This window comes from Eubalaena glacialis, chromosome 6 (genome assembly GCF_028564815.1).
Source record: "Eubalaena glacialis isolate mEubGla1 chromosome 6, mEubGla1.1.hap2.+ XY, whole genome shotgun sequence".
In the NCBI taxonomy this organism is placed as follows: Eukaryota; Metazoa; Chordata; class Mammalia; order Artiodactyla; family Balaenidae; genus Eubalaena; species Eubalaena glacialis.
This window is the reverse complement of record NC_083721.1, coordinates 23,573,127-23,591,214: the sequence shown is the minus strand read 5'-3', so window position 1 is coordinate 23,591,214 and position 18,088 is coordinate 23,573,127. Positions and strand designations below refer to the sequence as shown.

The 18,088-nt window shown below is 33.5% G+C and overlaps 1 protein-coding gene across 1 annotated transcript in view; it reads left to right on the top strand.

Annotated features, from left to right (window-relative positions):
* Positions 1–235: 235 nt before the first annotated feature.
* Positions 236–18,088, top strand: part of NCAM2 (neural cell adhesion molecule 2) — a 200,320-nt gene continuing 182,467 nt past the window's right edge. The window contains exons 1-3 of the mRNA XM_061192956.1: positions 236–271; positions 3,283–3,289; positions 4,054–4,191. Of these exons, the coding sequence (XP_061048939.1) occupies positions 236–271; positions 3,283–3,289; positions 4,054–4,191 (181 nt within the window). The remainder of the gene's footprint in view (positions 272–3,282; positions 3,290–4,053; positions 4,192–18,088) is intronic.

Sequence of the window (18,088 nt, the reverse complement as noted above, 5' to 3'; positions counted from 1 at the left end):
TTATCAAACACTTTTTACATTCATAACAGATTTATAAGAAGTAATATTCTTCAGATTTTTATACCTTATGTGATCCTTTTATTAAAACTAATGAAATAAGATTAAGTTTACAACCATGAAAGGAACACATATGGGGATTTAGAATAATGCAGTGTGTACAGATAACTTTCTGAAGCCTTAGTGTGGCACAGGAATAAAGTTTAAAGTCTCCATATGAAACAATGAAGGTTTGGAAATGTCCATCTTATTAACCATGCTTTTGGTAGCAGCTGTGTGACAAATATGCAGAATTAATGTTCCCACAGACTACTCAAAGTGGAGGTTTACCATGCTGTTTGTTGAAAGGAAATCCATATGCTAAAGAATCCAAGTATTTAGGGAGTAAAGGTGACATTTTGTTATAAAAGTTGAATATCCTGACTTTTAGTCTCAACCCTGATGGAAGAATATGCTATTGCAGTTGCCCATTCTACCTCAGCCATTTTGAAAGTTATCTCTGAGACTTCCTAAATGTTTTGAGCATTTTCTAATGAAGTACCCTTTTGGCATCAAAAACTATGGATAAAATCATCTTGTTCAATAAAATTTGTATGAAATCTACTTCCAGTATAAAAAGTCATTCAACAGTTATTGAACACTTAGTATATTTCATCTAGTGTACTAGAAGGTGGTGATTCATGGTTAAAACGATGAACAAGTCCACTACCCTCAACATATTAATAATCTAGTGGAAAAAATCAATCAATGAAAACAAGGTATGTTGAGGTATATGATAAGGAAAGTGCAGTGATAGAAGATGATAAACAAAGAGCACCTGAACTAGTTAGGGCAGAGGAGAGGGTTCAAGGTGCCTGCTGAGAGAGAAAAGCAACCTTTAAAGATGAAAAGGGATTAGCCAGCTAGAGAATGGTGGGGACTTTTCAAGAGGAGAGGACACTGTATGAATTGGCCCAGAGGTGAAAGCATGAGTGGCACGTTTCATAAACTGAATTAAGTTCATTATAACTAGAATTTATGAATAAGTACAACTAGAATACTTATAATAACTAGGATTTGTAAATAAAGACTAATAAGAAGGGATACTGAAAAAGAAGGTTGAGCCAAGCCAATATGGCCTTTACATCTCTATTGAGAAGTTTAGAATCTATCCAAAGGTGACATCACTAAAGGGTTTTAATTAAGGCAGTGACATGACCTAATTTGTATTTAGAAGGATATCAGTGCTTCAGTGAGGAGAATGAATTGGATGAGAGTCAAGGCCAAGCTCCAGGCAATGAGAACAGTTCAAATCCAAATGAAATAATTGCTGAGGGAAAAGTAGATTCTAGACTAAGAAATGATAAAGGGAGAAGCGATAGGATATGGGTTTGATTGGATATGCACACTGAGAGAGATGGAGAAGTCAAAGATGACTCAAGGAATTTACCTTGGGCAACTAGCTCAATGTAAAGACCTGTGAAGACAGAACTGGAGAGTACCGTATGAGAAATTTCAGGTGGAGCTAGTGAGCCAAATTTTAAACATGCTGAGATTGAAGTATTTACAACCCTTCTAAGTTCATACATCTGGTTGACTCTTGCACAATTCTGGAATCACAGGAATCATCTGGTCTGAAGAAAAATTGTGAATCATCAAAATATAGGTTGAAGGCATAGGAGTAGATGAGGCAAACCATTCAGTGGCCATGGAATGAGAAGAAAAGGGGACTTAGAAAATAACCTGCTTAAAGAAACATAAAGCAGACACCTTATTGTGTATTATTTGATTTCATTTATTTTCTTACTGCAATAATGAAAATGTGGATGTCTGTAAAACTGAGATAAATAGATCATCTCTAATAGTTAAATAGTTCCAATATCCATAGTTATGTGTGATTGATTGAAACAGTGCTTTCTTCAAATGCTTTTTGTAAATACATATTAATAATGCTCTTTGGTTTGAGAGTTTGCTAACATCATTCCATGGACTTTACACATATACTTAGAATTTTTAGTTAAGGATGATACATATTTTAGTGAGTTAGAAAATATAATATTACAGTGATTTAGTTATGACTCGTTGCATCCCTCTCTAAATTTGAACTTTTTAATTCATACAGTTGACCCATGAACAACACAGGGGTTAGGGTGCCGACTCGACGTGCAGTCAAAAATTCAAGTATAATTTATAGTTGGTCCTCCTTATCCGAGGTTCCTCCATATCTGTGGTTCAGTTCTGCATCCTCAGATTCAGTCAACTTCGGATTGTGTAGTACTGTATTTACTATTGAAAAAGATTCCCATATAAGTGGATCTGCACAGTTCAAACCCGTGTTGTTCAAGGGTCAATTGTAATTGCTGCTCATTCTAATTTCCAGCAACACACTTGAATAGAGTTTTTTTACATTTACCTTGAAATGTCATGCATTTTTAAGAGTTCTGAGTTACTCCAGGACTTACTATAAGTTACATTTCTTGCAGATTGCCTTTCTTTCTCTCCAGTCTCTTCTTTGATGAGAAAATGTAGCAGGGGAAAGCATCTGCATAAACATTTTTGTATCTCTTCTTAGAATCACCCAAAAGGTGAAATAAATATTTTGGGAAAGTTTATACCTCCTGGGCTGAAAATTATGTATCTGTAGCCTTGTAACTGGTATTTTCTTTCGGAGGTAGCCTCAGAATCTACACATTTCCATTCCTTATTAACTATCTCTTAGACAATCAATAACCACATGCTTACCTGTTTTAATGACCTTCTGTAGTCTGATAACTTCCTTATTTGTATTTAAAGCCCAAACTTCTATTTTGACTTAAGGAATTGCTGTGAAAAATGAACCCCAAATGTGAATGGCTTAATGTCATAACAATTTATTTCTCACTCATGCAAAGTCCAATTGACAGCAGGGGGAGAGGCAGGATTCTACCCTTCCATCCATTCAGTGATCCAGGTTGAGGGGGGCTGGACCATTTCCTCATGTGGCTTCTGTGTTTGCCCTAATACCTCTATTAAGCCAGCAGATAGGGGAAGAGTAATAAATACTGGAACAGTTCCAAAAAGTAGCTTTAACAGTAGATATCCAGAGGTGGGTACCTTAAATCAATGACATTTCTACCTTACCAAAAGTCCCAAAGGGGTCAAGGATGTTTTCTCTTATTCATCAATGTATCCAAATACAGTACCTAGCAAACAGATGATGTTCGATGATATCTATGGATGAATTGATAAATGAAATTTAGGATATTACATTTATAACATGTTTCAAAATAGAACTGGATATGAGAACATTCTTTACTTGATAGGAAGGGGCAAGGTGTTAAGACTGCAACGATATTGTGATGATTAAAAACTAAGGCCAGGCGTTATGGAAAATACTGTCAGGCTGAGATGCTACTTAGGCTAGCCAGGTTATTTTCAGCAATCAGCTAATGCATGCCCTATAACAGCTTATTTTTGTATTTATGCATGTGCATATACTCACACATAAAATGGAATCGAGATAAAATTAATGAAGTCTAATCTGTTCCTTCCTAAAACGGATTATCTTGCACTTAGAAAAAAAATCTTTCAAATAAATCTGAGGTATGACCATTTTATATGCCCTCTACATGACTTGAATATTATTATATATTTTAGCTGCCTCCTCAGGGTATGTGCAATTATTAGTTTAATTATTGTGTGAGGAAGGATATTCAATCAATTTTCTAACCCTTTTCCTTACCCAAGTTGCTACATATTTGCAGTCAAAACGTCTTTGTGTCTGCTATATCTGATCTCTCGGCTTTGTTCTTTTGTGTATCATTTCTGCGTTCAAAGTACCAAGGGCAAAATAATACCCTAACCGTTTTATGTGGAAATAAAATCTTGAATGTATTTTTGAGAAAAATGTGTAACCAGGCAGTGTAGAATGGAAAAATTGAAGTCATGAAATTATATTTTACTTTCAAATTTGAATTTGTTGATGAAAAGTTTGATAGTGTCAGACAAGTGCCATATTTTAACGCTTAGCAATTTAAAGCATGCTGGACTCTGCCTTCAATTACTGATATCATTTCCTCCCCTTTGCTTACCTTACAGATCGGTTTGCTATCTTAGCCAACAATAATCTGCAGATTCTCAACATCAATAAAAGTGATGAAGGTATATACAGGTGTGAAGGAAGAGTGGAGGCTAGGGGAGAAATTGACTTCCGTGATATCATCGTTATTGTTAATGGTAAGCAGATAATAATTAGTATGTATCTTTTTGTTGCATTTAGCAATATGTTTATTAAAAGGGAAACCATGTAAACTCAGCACTCAAGACTTTCTTAATAAACCTCTTCTATACCTAGAGGAAATCTCCTCAGCTCTAGGGTAGCATCTGTTACATTGTATTACAGCCTCAAGGGCAGGATCTGTGACTTATTTAACACTGTCATCCTCTTTTACAAAGAGTCTATAAGGGAGTAGTTGCCTTTTTCTGGCTTTGTAGTTGTTGAAAGAATGTCAAATGAAGTACAGTAAAGTATGATACTAGATTTTACTTTTAAATTACATTAATTACTTGCTTCAACTACTCTAATTAACAGTATTTGCAGGTTTTACCAAATTAAGTAATTGAATACATAGTTACCCTTTGAAATATTAATGGACATTAATAACTAAGTTTATGACATCAAGATGACATCTTTTCCTCCAAATTTGGCTTCTTTACTCTATTGCATGCCTGGGTTAACATGACATTCTGTGAGGCAGAAGATAGATTAATGTTTTCCTAGTTATCTCCACTTTGGTAATCTAATGTGTCACCAAGATGTACACTGTATTTCTTTAACATCTATCAAATATACTCTATTTTCTCTACCATGCTTTCCATGAGTGCTGCCCTTTCCAATTCTATTTTGTATTTTTCTTGTGTGGCTGCAAGTTGTTTGTTTCCTCTACTCTCAATTTCACAATTCCAACTTTCTGTCCTATCAACCTTTCAACACTTAAAATTGTCAGTGTTTCCCATTACCTTCAAGACAAAATAAAAACCACTCTTCATGGTATAGGAAGTCTTTTATGATCATCAGCTACCTTCTCTAACCATCCGCTCATAGATAGCCCATGCTTCAGCCATATGGAAATACTAGTAGTAACACTACACAAATGCACTTTGACTTTTTTCTTCTGTTTTAAAATAAATTAGAAATAACCATAATCACAGGATTCTAGAAGCAGAATGTAATTTGTTCTTTCTGGAATAGACAAAATATGAATTTAAAGAGTTAGCCATGAGTTTTCTATCAGTTAGGGCTGGGAAGGGGAAACATAAATCAGTGTCTTCTTCCATATCCTATGCACCTCCCACCATGAGCTATCTCTCCAATTTCTTGAAGAGACTGGAGAACAACACCGGGAATAGCATATAGATCTAAAAGAGTTATTTGGTTTTTCCTTTCCTGGAGTGAAGGTATTTTAACCGCAAAATTCATGCTGAAAGGTAAAGAGAATATTAAATCACTGAGAATTTTTTTCTCTCCTTCTCTAAGTCTATAATTAATTGGGATTTGTGGATAACATAATGGAATAGACCAGATGGTTATTAGGCAGGTTGATAGAAACTGCACATGCTCATGGGTGAGTCCAAAGTGCCAGGCCTTCTGAGAAAAGACTTTCAGAGCCTTTTTTTGGTGTGCAGAATCTGGTAGTTATCGAGTGCTATCATCGATGGAAGTTTTGTCCTTCAGCCCAAGAGGAAGATTTCAGTGCATGAAGAATAGGTTTAAATATGGAGATGAGTACTATGTTTGTAACTGTATCTATATATCTATATCTATTTTTAATATCTGTAAGTATTTCTAATATCTTTCCCTCTTTATTATGTACAATAAACAAAGGTAACTTACAGTGGCTATTTAGTTTCTTAAGTATTGACTTAACCATCTACTGTCCTTTGTTTCTGAAAGAATTTAAGGTAGGAAATATACGTGTATTTTGTCACGGGCAAGACCTTGTGCTCAGTATGCTCTTGTGAAAATGTGGGTTATAATATTAGTTAATAATATAAAGTTTTTTAAAAAGGACTAAGTTTATAGGGAGCAGTATATAAATATGTACTATGCTGTATGTTATATATGTATGTATATGTAAAATTATGCATATATTTTTATACTAAAACATTAATTTGAGTCTGATGTGAAAAAGGAAACGTCATCTGGCAGATGTAGCATATTAAGCCTTTATTATCCATTCTACTATTGTAATTTCTACTTTAATATAGTTATAACATGTTCCATCTCCACACTAGATTATCTGTGAGTGTTTAAATGTGATTACATTTTTCTTAAAGGAAGGATTATTTGGGTATGAGTGGGTTCAATTAACAAAGTTTGAATCTTCAAGTCTATCATGATCTGCATTCAATCTGGAATATTTATTTCTATGTCTGTACTTATTATTTTGGGGTTCATAAGGAGATAAACACTGGAATGTGTTCTTCTGTGCAACTCACATCAATCATGTATGTAATATCCTGTTGTGACTGCATCACACTGACCTCCAAAGCAAATCATCCTCCTTCCACTCCCACTTTTCCTCTAACAGAATCAATTATATGTCCTAATCTGACCTTCTTTACTAGAACACTGCTTTATCTCCACTTCTTCTTATTAGTCACATTTCCCTGTTATGGTCACAAACTCCCATATCTTAGAATTCCTGGAACGAATTTCTTTAAAATAACAGTGTTCACAAAATCAACCATTGATTTATTCCCCTTTCTGGATGATGCAGTTGGACCCTGTCAAGGGAATGCATTGACTAATGCCACCAGACAGCTGTGCTTTTCTCTCACATTTTGCCTTTACTTCAGTCAGAAAAATCATTCTCTCCAGTCTTATTGACTCTTGCCCTGCTTACCTATTTTAAATCTTGAGCCCTCTCTAAAAGTATCCTTTATTATTTACCTCCTACAAAACCTCTTGCAGATGTTCAATGAAAACTTTGAGGTTGCAAAAATTAATAATAAAATAAAAGCACCAACTTTATCCACATTATCTTATTTTTCTTCAGTTACAATATTTGACTTCTTACATGCTTTTCTCCCCAATTTATAATGCATACCTCTCTCTTATTTGCTACAAATTTTTATTCTTGCTAATTTGGACTTCATCATGGACCTTTTTCAACTCCTTTCATCTCTAAGTATATTGAAGTCCCAACCAAATACTCCAGTCAAATGTTTCTTCACATTCACTGCTTTCTTGCCAAGTCCTGGCTCTGGAAGAAGCTCTTCTTTTTTCCATTGTTTGCTCTTTGCAACTTTTCCCTCACATTTCCTTTCTTCCAATGCATAGTCTATTTTTTCAACAATTAGTTAAAAGGTATCCTTGCTAGTTTACAGTACCAGCCATACCAAATGTTAAGGATCTTTTTTTTTCCCTTAACTCCCTCTATGAATTTCTTACGATATTTCTCAATGCCTGTGTATAGTTTTTCACAAATCTTTATCTCCCCTCCCTTTAAGAGGTTATACATCACTGCTCATTGCCATGTGAAGTGTGGTGCTTCCAGTGGAAGGCCTATGCATCTCCACCCAATTGATGGTATGACTTGCTCTGGCCATTGGCATATAAGCAAACAGGATATACACTATGGCTGAAATTAAGCTTCAAGAAGAATCACATATTACTTCTCTTGAACTTTCCTCCTGCCATGAAACTAGCATGACCCTAACAGAGACTTCTCCTTTACCTTGGGCATCATGGAGAAGACATGTGGAGCAGAGTCACAGCTGATCTGCAGGTGCAAACACAGAACATAAATAAGAAGTAAAACACATTTTTAAGCCATGAGATTTTAGAGTTATCACAGAAAAGCAGACAAATTCAATGCCAGTGGCTTTTTCTTACTTAAGGAATTTAAATGCTGTCTGACCTAGGAATACATCTGAAATTACTTCCCTGAGTGTGCCTCAGACATCTTATAATCCCACTTTCCCCTGATGGTGATCATTTCTTATGGATTTTTTTAATTACCTTATCAATATATTGGGAATTCAACTGAATATTTTTGACTATAGTTTTGATGTTATTTTGTATTGCACTTATATATTTATTCAGCAGGTAAATGAGAAGTGCTGGCTATATTTTTCATACTTTGTTAGGCTCAGAATACTAACAGATCTAATAGAGCATTATATCCCTCAAGGCACTTACAGTTTTATCTCAAAAACTTAAAATAATCAACTTTCCTAAAGTCCCTGATTGTTTATGGAGCTGCTGAATACAAAAGCATATAGTAAGTGCATTTTTTATAGGTATTTACAGACACTTTTATAATAAGAAGGGGAACCTAATGTAGCACAAGAAGAGACTTGGTATTTGGGATAAATCTATTGATGAAAAAGTATTATTTTGTAGAACAAAGAGGGGAAATGTATTGTAGACAGATAAAATAGCATCTGCAAAAGCAAAAAGAGTGTAAGATGTGAAAAAAGATCTAATACCTTAACTGTTACTGGAATATGAAAGTTTTAGGGAGGGAGTGATGGTGATGTTAGTCAGTTGGTTTGGGGATTAGGTGGAGATGTAGCTGCAAAGCAGAAGGGGCCAGATCATGGGGGACTATGGACTTTCTTCTAAGAGACAAAGATGAGCTGCCATTCAGGAGCAGGGTACCTGAGAGAGAGAAGGATGGAGGCAGGGAGAAGAAATGAGTTCAAGTCAGAGATAAGTAGGGTCTGTGCTAAAAGACAAAGAAATGAAGAGGAAGGTATATAATCAGATAGTGTTTGAAACAAAGCCGTTGTGTGTACAAGTGTGTCACAGAGGCAAAAGCAATAAAGGCTTAATTTCAAGACTTCTAATGTGGGTTCTAGGCTTCCAAAGTAGTAAATGCAAGCAGAAGTGATCAATAAGTAGGGAACTGAAATATTTCTGGTGAATTTGGCAATTATGAGTTTACAAGAGACCTTATGGTGAACAATATCATTTGCATGGCCTGGGTAACATTTCAGACTGCAATGACTTAAAGAATAAATGTACATGTACATTCACTGAATAAGAAAAGTATTGAAGGTACAGCACCTATTACCTCAGCTTGTTGGAACCAGCTATTAAATGGGAAATATTACAAAGTTGATTGAGGACCAGAGGAAGTGACTGGAGTGTTAGGACGTTTGTAAGGAAGATTCACCTTGAACATAAAGAGAATGTGGGTTAATTTACAGGTAGGTCTGGTTGATAATTTCAGAGAAATCTTGCCCCATGACTTCAATATTCTATTTCTAATCACTGACTTCACTCATCTGCCAAACATTGATGCACTACTGGTATTTTTCCAATACTTTTCAACATATTTATGTTCATAGCTGCTCTTTACTGGATCTTAGGTAAGTTTTCCAAATGCCTAAAACCTTTCTTTTCATTAACTTCCCAGTGGCTACCTTGATTTTATTATTATACCTTACTACATTTTTATTAAATTGCTGAATTTGCTGGCCATCTTTTCTATACATTTCTGAACTCTTTTTACTAGATAATTATACTACACACACACACACACACACAAACACACACACACACACTTATATACAAATTGTGGGTAAATTTTTAAAAAGAGGATCAAAATTACTTGTCTTGCTTTAACCCATGCCCATCCTCCATCAGATTCCTAGCCCTTAGTTAAATAAAATGCTCTCCCAAACTACTCAAAAAATGATGAAAAGACCTGGAAGTAACTTTTAAATTTAAAAATACAGCCAGTAGAGTGTTATTTTTGTAAAATGTTCTTTTAAAGTATAATGATTCATTATTTTCTGAATCTTTTGTAAATTTGTGAAGAATGATCCACTAACAGCTGGTTCAGACTTGGGATAATGGAAGCAGGGACAATTGAGAATAGATGAAAAACACTGAGTAGTATAACTTTAAAGCAATTGTGTCTTTAGTTTTCCTTCGAACATTAAAATCAACAGTTGATGACAATGGCCAGAGATATTTGTGCAAGTAGGTATCTGAATGTATACCTCTATTCCTGCAGTGACCCTCAGGCAGTGTATTTTATATTCCTACCTATTTCTAGCCAGTTCTTAAAGTTAAGAAAATTAGGAGAAAATACTTTTCTTTTTATTAAAAATGAAAAGTCAGAATTTTTCTCTTTAACTTTTATGCAATGTTATATAATGTAAAACATATATACAAACATAAAAGACAGTAAACCAGCCTCTTGTATATCAGTAATATAATTGACTCAAACATGCAGAGAGATATTTTAAGTCAGTTTAATGACTGCAAGTTATGAGAGGATTGGTAATTTATAACAATATTATATAATATATAATTCACCGAAAGGTCAAAAAGTAAGCATTTATCAAAACCAGAATATTTTCTAATTTGATAAAACATTTTTCTTCCTAATGATCCCACTTAATTTCAAAGATTAGCAATCTGGGAATACAAGGAAAGAAAAAATATATTTTTTTCTCCTTAATACTTATCCAATCATTATTTTAGAATTTTCAGATAATAGAAAATTAGGTAGATCGATAGGTAACCTACAAAGATCTAGGCACGTCTTTTTCTTCTCCTCAGCACCAATAATTAATTGGTGTGAGTAGTTAATATAGCTTCTTACCTTTTCTTCTATCTTTATTTCTCTTCTGCCCAGAATTTCCTGAGTACACTTAAAGTGGAACAATGTCATATTTGAAAGCCTATAGAGAAGTATGTATTTATTTTTCTACATATTACTTTTAATCCCCAATTAAAAGAGAAGGCAGAATTTTCTCATTGTTTGAATCAGAACCCTACTCTGAACTCACCTATTTTCTGAATGGCACCTCTTGGTCATGTAGGAATTGTTCTTTTTTATTTTTTCTCTAACATTTGGTCAATAAATACAGAAGTGAATCCTATCATTTGTAAAATAATAACAATACTATCTGAACAACAATAACAACAACAACAACAAAACTTCAAGAAATCTGTAGAGAGCCAGGAGATAACTGCAATAAGGAAAATTTTTAACATTCCATGGAATCAAACAGTAACTAAAAGTTACTACCAACCTACCACCTGACATTGTGGAACTGATGGACATTCAGTACAATTAATGTCTAAATTACTTTGGAGAGACATGCTCTGGATACTTATACTTTTACAAAAGTCATAGGATATGATGCAAATAAATAATAAAGGCAAGAGATACGGGTCATAAGTAACTTGCGGTGTGAATAAAATACTGATATTGCTTCCTGAGTTACCCTTTAGTGCAGCCCATTTTGAAAAACAAAAGTCATGAATGGTTCTCTTGCTCTTTTGGTCGGCCACACTCTCACTGTCCTTTATTCTCTATATTCTGATCAGTGTGGCCAGTTTTATCAGTTATATTGGTCTCTCAAAGAAACAGATTTAGTTGCATTGATTATTTTTTTTTAAATTTTACTTGTTTATATGCTATCAATTTCCAGTCTGATCTTTATTGTTTTATCTTATCTGTGGTTTAACTTGATCTTCTTTTTATGTTTATTTAAATTTAAACCTCAAGGCACTGATTTGAATCCTTTCTTCTCTTCTAATGAATACATTTGATGCTCAAGAATCCACTGTATGTACTGCTTTAATTTCCTTCCACAACTTTCAGCATGTTGTGTACACTTTGCCATTCAGTTCAAAACATTTGTAATTTCCCTTTTATTATTTGTCCTATAGGTTATTTAGAATTGTGTTATTTAGTTTCCAAATATTATACATGGGGATTTTTCAAATACTATTCTGTCATAATTTCTAATTTGGTTCTAATGTTATGGAAAAGACACTTTTTTGATTTAGATCTTTTCAAATGTATTTCCTGTACAGTAGAACAGAAAGTGTAATCTGCTGGTTTGGTTGGAGTTTTGGTAAACATCAGTAGTTAGGGTCAATTGATAATGTTGATCTAGTCTTTTCTATCCTTTTTTAACTTCTTGTCTACTTGCTCAATAAGTTATTAAGAGGGGGCTGTTTACTCTCTAACGAAAGTATATAGATTTGTCTATTTTTCCTTGTAATTATAGCAGTTTCTGCTTCATGAGTTTGGAAGCTCTGTTATTATATGCATAGAAGTTTAGAATTATATCTTCCTGATGAATTTACTTCTTTTTTAATAAGAAGTGATCCTGTTTATCCTTGGTAATATTCTTTGCTCTGAAACCTACTTTGATATCAGTAAAACTAACCACCTTTCTTTTAATTAGCATTTCCATGGCATATATTTTTCCTTCCTTTTAATCTTAACCTAATTGTTTCTCAGGGACAGTGTATAGTTGGGTCTATTTCTTTTTCTGTATTAATTCTAACAGTCCCTGCTTTTGTATTGGAATGTTTACACAATTTATATTAAATATCTTATTGATTTAGTTGGATTTAAGTCTTGCTATTTTTCTTCTATTTTTCTTATCTGTTTTTTGTTCCCTTTTTTCTTCTATTTCTGCCTTATTTAGATTTCAGAGTATTTTTAATCCATCATTAATTTTCTATTTTGGCTCATTAATTATAGTTTATTGTTCTGTTATTTTAGCAGTTGATTTTCACAGTCATTTTTCAAGTGATATGATACTATTTCACATATTGAATAATAATACCCTCTTCTAGCCCTTGTACTGTTGTCATCAGATTTTTTTATATCAAATCATGTATTAGTTTTCTATTTCTGTGGTAACAAATTACTACAAATTCAGTTGCTTGAAGCAATGCAACTTTATTATTTTCCAGTTTCTGTAAGTCAGAAATCCAAGTAGGCTCAGCTGGGACCTGCTCAGGGTATTAAAAAATATAATAATACTATAATTAGTTTTACAATTTTTATAAAATCAAGGTGGTGGAAGGATTGTGTTCCTTGCTGCAGGCTCTGGGGAAGAAGCTCTTCTAAATATCATTTAGGTTGTTGGCAGAATTCACCCTCTTTCCACTGTGGGATGGAGGTTCTCTTTCCTTGCTGTCTATCACCTGGAGGGGCTGTGCTTAGCTTTCAGAGGCCTCCCCCTGGGTGCTTCCTCCAGTGCCAAAAACAGTGCCTTAAATCCTTCTCAGACCTGGAATATTTCTGACTTCCCTTCTGCTGTATCTCCTGACTTCTTCCAGCTGGAGTTCTCTTTTTTTTAGGGCTCATTGATTGAATAATACAGGATACTCTTCTATTTCAACGTCTAGGATCTTAATTATATCTGCAAAGTCCCTTTGCCCTGTAACTTAATGTATTCATAGATGGCTAAGCTTAGGGCACTGACATCTTTGCAGAGGAGGGGACCTTATTCTGCCTACCATATCTTTATACTATATGTTTCTTGTTGTTGTTGTTTTCTGCTTTAAATCGTCAATTAGCTCTTAACATGACTTAATTAATAAATAAAACAAGGCTTTTACATCTATCTACATAGTTACCATTTCCACAGTGCTTTATTTCTTTATGTGTATCAAGATTTCCAACTGGTGTCTGTTCCCAAATGCCTGAATGACTTCCTTTAGCATTTTTACAGCGAAGGTCTGCTGAGGATGATTAACTTCACCTACTTAATGTCTAAGAAAATGTTTATTTCACCTTCATATTTGAAATGAATGTTTGCTGGCTATAGAATTCTAAATTAACAATATTTTAAATTTCAGTAAATTAAAAATTCTGAGCCATTATTTTTGACCTGAGTGATTTCAGATGAAAAGTTTGTTCTCATTCTTATTTTGTGCTCTGTACATAAAGTGTACCACCCATTTGGTCCTTGCAGATTCTTGAATGTTCTTTATAACTTATTTTAAGCAATTTGGATACAATATACCTTGGTGTAATTTTCTTCATTCTTGTACTTGGGTTTTCTTGACAAACTTGAGTTATACTTTTTACCAAATTTGGAAATGTTTTGGTCATTAGTTCTTCATATATTGTTTTTTGTCCCACACTCCTGTGAGACTCCAATTTCACATATTTGAGGCCACTTGAACTTATTCCACAGTTCCCAGATGTTCTGTTTTTTGTTTTTGGTTTTTTTGGGGTTTTTTTTTAGTTTTTTTTTTCTTTCTGTATTACTTTTGGGATAGTTTCTATTGCTATGTGTTCAAGTTCATTAATCTTTTCTTCTGCAATGTTTAATCTACTGTTAGTCCTATCTCATGTACGTTTGATTTCAGACACTAGTTTTAATATGTACAAATTTATTTTTTAATTATCTTCTAAGTCTCTTGACATGATCAATTTTTCTGTAGATTCTTGAACATATGGAATGCAGTTATAATAATTTGATGTTTTTGTCTAATTCTATCATCTATGTCATTTCTGGGTCAGTTCTGGTTGACTATTTTTTCCTCCCTCATCATGTCTCATGTTTCCTGCTTCTTTGCATGTTTCCTGCATCTTGTCATGTGCTTATTTCTCATTTGTATATCCTCTTGAGTGAAATGTCTCTTCATATCCTGCCCATGTTCTAATTGGATTTTTTCACTATTACAGTTCAAGAGTCCTTTATAAATTCTATAAATGCATTTTTGCCTTCCAAACAGCCTCTTTAGTGATGTCTCTGTTCACCTTTTGCACATTTTCTTACTGTTGAATTTAGATTATTTTATATATTTGAATACAATTCCTTGCTCAGATTTGTGATTTGTAGGTTCTTTTTCCCTACACTGTGGCTTATCTTTCCTTTCTCTTAGTGTCATTCAGAAAGCAAGAAAAAATTTAATTTTGAAATCCAATTATTAATCTTCTTTTATGAACCATTCTTTTGGTATCATGTCTAAGACATCTACACCTAACCCCAAGCTACAAAGACTTTTTTCTCAAGTTTCTTCTAAACTTTTTATACTTTTATGTTTTAAATGTAGGTCTTTGATCCATTTGGGGTTCATTTTTTATGCTTCAATGATTTTAATAAAGCACAGTCAGCCAGTGAGACTGAGAATCCCCCCAGATGTTGCCTCCATGATCCACTCTAAAAAAACTTCAGACCAATACGGGGCAGTTCAATAATTAAGATTAGCCTTTTGGCTTTTTTTGTCTTCCAGAGTGGTAGTTTCTTATCTTCCTCACATGCATATAATGGGCCACTTTGTAGAAAACTTAGCAGGACTCTTGTCTCATGCATTATCGTTTTTTTTTTTTTTTTTTTTTTTTATTGGGGTATAGTTGCTTTACAATGTTGTGTTAGTTTCTTCTGTACAACGAACTGAGTCAGCTATATGTATACGTATATCCCTTCCCTCTGGCACCTCTCCCCGCCCCCCATCCCACCCATCTAGGTCACCACAGAGCACTGAACTGAGCTCCCTGTGCTATGTAGCAGGTTCCCACTAGCTATCTGTTGTACACATGGCAGTGTATATATGTCAATCCCAATCTCCCACTTTGTCCCCCCGTTCCCCCCTCCCTGTGTCCACATGTCCGTTCTCTGCGTCTGTGTCTCTATTCCTGCCCTGCAAATTGGTTCATCTGTACTATTTTTCTAGATTCCACATATATGTGTTAATATATGATTGGGGCTCATTTTTATATAAGAAGTGAGTTTTGTGCTTCAGTTCACCTATTTGCATATGGATATCCAATTGTTTAAAAGCCATTGTTAGAAGACTATCCTTTCTCCATTGAATTGCCTTTGCACTTTGTAAAATAAAACTTTTAAAACATAGTTGGATTATAAGCATCTATTTCTGGACTATTCCATTCCACTAATCTATGTGTCTATCCCTGTACCATTATCGTACTGCCCTAATTACCATAAGTTTACATATACCTTAAAATCAAGTAGTATGATTTGTATGGCTTTGCTCTTCTTCTACAAAAACTTTTTGCAAAATCTAGTTTCTTTGCCTTCCATTTAAACTTTAGAACATGTCTGTCTATGAAACAATATACTGCTGAGATTTTAATTAGAATTCTATAGAGTCGATATCAGTTTTGGAAAATTTTCTACTTTTTTTGTTGATTCTACAAATGCATGAACAAGGTATGTCTCTCCATTTATTAATGTATTTTGGTTTTTTGCTTCATTTGACTTTTTGTAGTTTTCAGCATTCAGATCCCATACATGAGTTTTGTTTGATTAGTATCTAAGCATTATATTTTTGGAACTATGGATATGTTTTTTAAAAAAATTGGTTTCAGTTGTTTCTTGCAAGCGTGTATATTGAAATATGATTTTTTTGTGTATTTTTCTTATATTCTGTGACTGTATTGCATACATTTTTTTAGTTCTAGGAATATTTTTGTAGATTCTTGGACTTTCGGTGAAAACAATAGTGGATCTGCAAATTGTACTAAAGTTATTTATTCTTTTCCAATTGTATGCTTTTTATTTTTATTTCTTACTTAGGACTGCATTTGCCTTCCAGTATGATGTTAAATAGGAGGGTTGAGTGAGGACTTCCTTACTTGTTCCCAATTTTAGAAAAAAAGTATTCATTCTTTTACCTGAATGTTGCCTGTTAGCTGGAAATTTTTGGCAAGATATCTTTTATCAGGATAAAGAAGTCTTTTCCGTTCATGGCTTGTGAAGGGTTTTTATCTTGAATGGATGTTGAATTTTGTCAAATTCTTTTTCAGCATCAATTCACATTACTGAATAATTTTTCTTCTTTAAACTGTTAATAAATTGAATTATATTAATTGATTTTTCAGTATCGTGCCAGTTTTACAATTCACAGAATAAACCCCACTTGATGGTGATGTATTTTTTTGTATGTGTATTGCAGAATTTTATTTTCTAAAATTTCATTGAATACATTTGTGCTCACCTAAATGAGTGATATTGGTTTGTGTAGTTTTCTTTTCCTGTACTATCTTTGGTTAAGTTATCCTTATAATGCTGACCTCATAAAATGAGTCAAGAAATATTCCCCCCTCATGTTTTTTTAAAGAGATTGTGTAGAAATTGTATTATTTCTTTAACTTTTTGGTAAAGTTCAGAGGATAGACAATCTGCTTCTATAGATTTTTTTTCGGAAGGATTTTAACCACATATTACATTCTTTCAGTAGTTACAGAACTATTTGAGTTACCTATTTCATCTTGAGTTAGTTTCACTGGTTTGTGATTTTCAAGGAAACGTTCTATTTCTTCAGCATTGTTGAATTTGTGTACATAGGTTTGTCTGTATTATTCCTTTTTTAAAATTCTTTTACTGTATGTTGTTGCATCTGTAGTGAAATACCTTCAATTCCTGATATTAGCAATCTGTGTTGTCTCTCCTTTTATCCTGGTGAGTCTTGCTAGAGGTTTATTAATTGTATTGATCTTTGAAAGAATCTTCATTGGTTTCTTTGAATTCTCCCTTGTTTGTTTTCTGTTTTTTATTTTACTGATATCTGTTCTTATTTGTAGTATTCTTTTTTCCTTCTGTTTGATACGGGTTTATTGTGCTCTTCTTTTTCTAGTTTCTTAGATTGGAAGTCACAAAGAGTGATTGTGAATTCATCTAATTCTTGTTTCCATTCTGTCAGTTTTTGCTTCATATACTGCGCAGCTTTTTTGTGAGATGAATGCACATGTAAAGATTGTCATTTTTCTTCCTTTGGAAAATTGGCTCTTTTATCATTATGAAGTATTCCCCTTTATATCATGTAATTTTATTTGCTCTGAAATCTACTTTGTTTGATATTAACATAGCTACTCCAACTTTCTTTGGATTGGTGTTTGAACAATATATATTTGTCCATTCTTTTACTTATAATCTACCTATATTATTATATTTTAAGTAGCTTCATAGAGAACATACAGTTGATTTAATTACTTTATTCATTCTGATAGTATATATTTTTTAATTCATGAGATTAGACCATTTACATTTCTCTTAGATCTGCAATTTTTGTTTTGATTTGTTTTCAGTTTATTCTTTCTGCTTTCTGTCCTTCTATTTCCCCTTCTCTGCCTTCTCCTGGGTTTTGTGAATATTTTTAGTGTTCTATTTTATTTTATCTATTATGTTTCTGTCTATACATTTTTCTGATTTTTTGTGATTGTGCCTGCTATTGTGAATATGATGTGCCTCTTTAACTTAGAGCCAATATTTTACCACTATAATTGGATTGTAAAAATTGTAGCACCATATAGATCCTTATACTCCTCTCTTCTTTATGTCTTAGTAGTCTTCTATGTTACATCCGAATTTAGTGAAAACCTCGTAGGCA